General features: G+C 46.5%; 1 protein-coding gene across 1 annotated transcript in view; it reads left to right on the top strand.

Annotated features, from left to right (window-relative positions):
• Positions 1-979: 979 nt before the first annotated feature.
• T265_13513 (hypothetical protein) overlaps positions 980-1131 on the top strand; it is a gene marked incomplete at both ends in the record, with an annotated part of 35561 nt that continues 35409 nt past the window's right edge. Inside the window, one exon of the mRNA XM_009169238.1 lies at positions 980-1126. Coding sequence (XP_009167502.1) covers positions 1021-1126 — 106 coding nt within the window. The remainder of the gene's footprint in view (positions 1127-1131) is intronic.

Consider the following 1131-nt stretch of genomic DNA (forward strand, 5'->3'; position numbering starts at 1 on the left):
AAGGGCGAAACCGGTCGTGGGCTGTCGAAGAGTTTTCAGCAACCTTGTGAGTAGTTTCCTCTTATGGTTTGTGTTTCGTGAGACGCGCACCGCTTGGGAGTCCCAACAAGGGCGAAGCAGCTGCACAACACTTGCCGGCCTTTTCTCATAGATTGTCCTCAATCACAGAGAGGAATCTCACTTGGAACTTGCCAAACCTCTTGACACCACCATTGATCAATAAATCCTTGCATAGAAAACTACATAATTGAACACATGTTTCACCGTTCGAGGAAAACAATTCACAAAAACTTAATTTTTAGCTTCACAGTTTCGCCTTACTGGCGATCATTGTAGTACAATGTATTTAGCCACGGAAGAATTCCTCCCCTTTGATTGATAATTCAGATTGAATTTACGCTATTTTTACTCGCCTGTCTAACATTCTCCAGCTGTCTGTCTTGCTAAAAACTGCTATCCGTGTGTGTGTGTGGCGTTTGTTGATTAAAACATACCGGATCAAACGAACGCGAGTTTTGTAAGACAGAAACGCAGTGGTAAACAGTGTTCATTCTGTAGAGTGCTCTGGTCATTAGAACTGGTCCACACCGTGTCCGCACGCACACACGCCTTTCTTTGGAAGATGGTCTAACCGTTTTTGCCCACAGACCACCCTCCCGCAACCTCCCCCCCCGCTCCCGCCACCATCCTGGTTCTTGCCAATTTGTCAATGTCAGGCGAGAATTTGAGCAGGATACAGCCAAGATCATTACTCACAACCAGATCAGAATGCGACCACCGCCGCCACACTTTATGGCGGTTGCCAGCGCTTGTGCAGCACGTAAACATCAGCTTCCGCTGAAGCGAAATCTGACAGTATGGGGTGTGCTTCCTGGATTATGTGTCCCGATCCGGTTAATAATGACTTTAATTCGTGACTTTGCCTAGTTACACCGACGGATGTTAGACCCTTTGTTCTTGCTTACATTCAATTCCTCCCTTAGACTGACCGATCGACAAGTACCAATCTGGAGAGAAAGGATGAATTTCAGCTATCTTGAAAAGTGGCTGCAATTGTTTGGCCTCCTTGTCATCACGGTTCGTGCGTTGTCTAGCGTACTTATACGCAAACAGGAAACCGTACCAAGTGAG

Source organism: Opisthorchis viverrini (assembly GCF_000715545.1).
Source record: "Opisthorchis viverrini unplaced genomic scaffold opera_v5_76, whole genome shotgun sequence".
In the NCBI taxonomy this organism is placed as follows: domain Eukaryota; kingdom Metazoa; phylum Platyhelminthes; class Trematoda; order Opisthorchiida; family Opisthorchiidae; genus Opisthorchis; species Opisthorchis viverrini.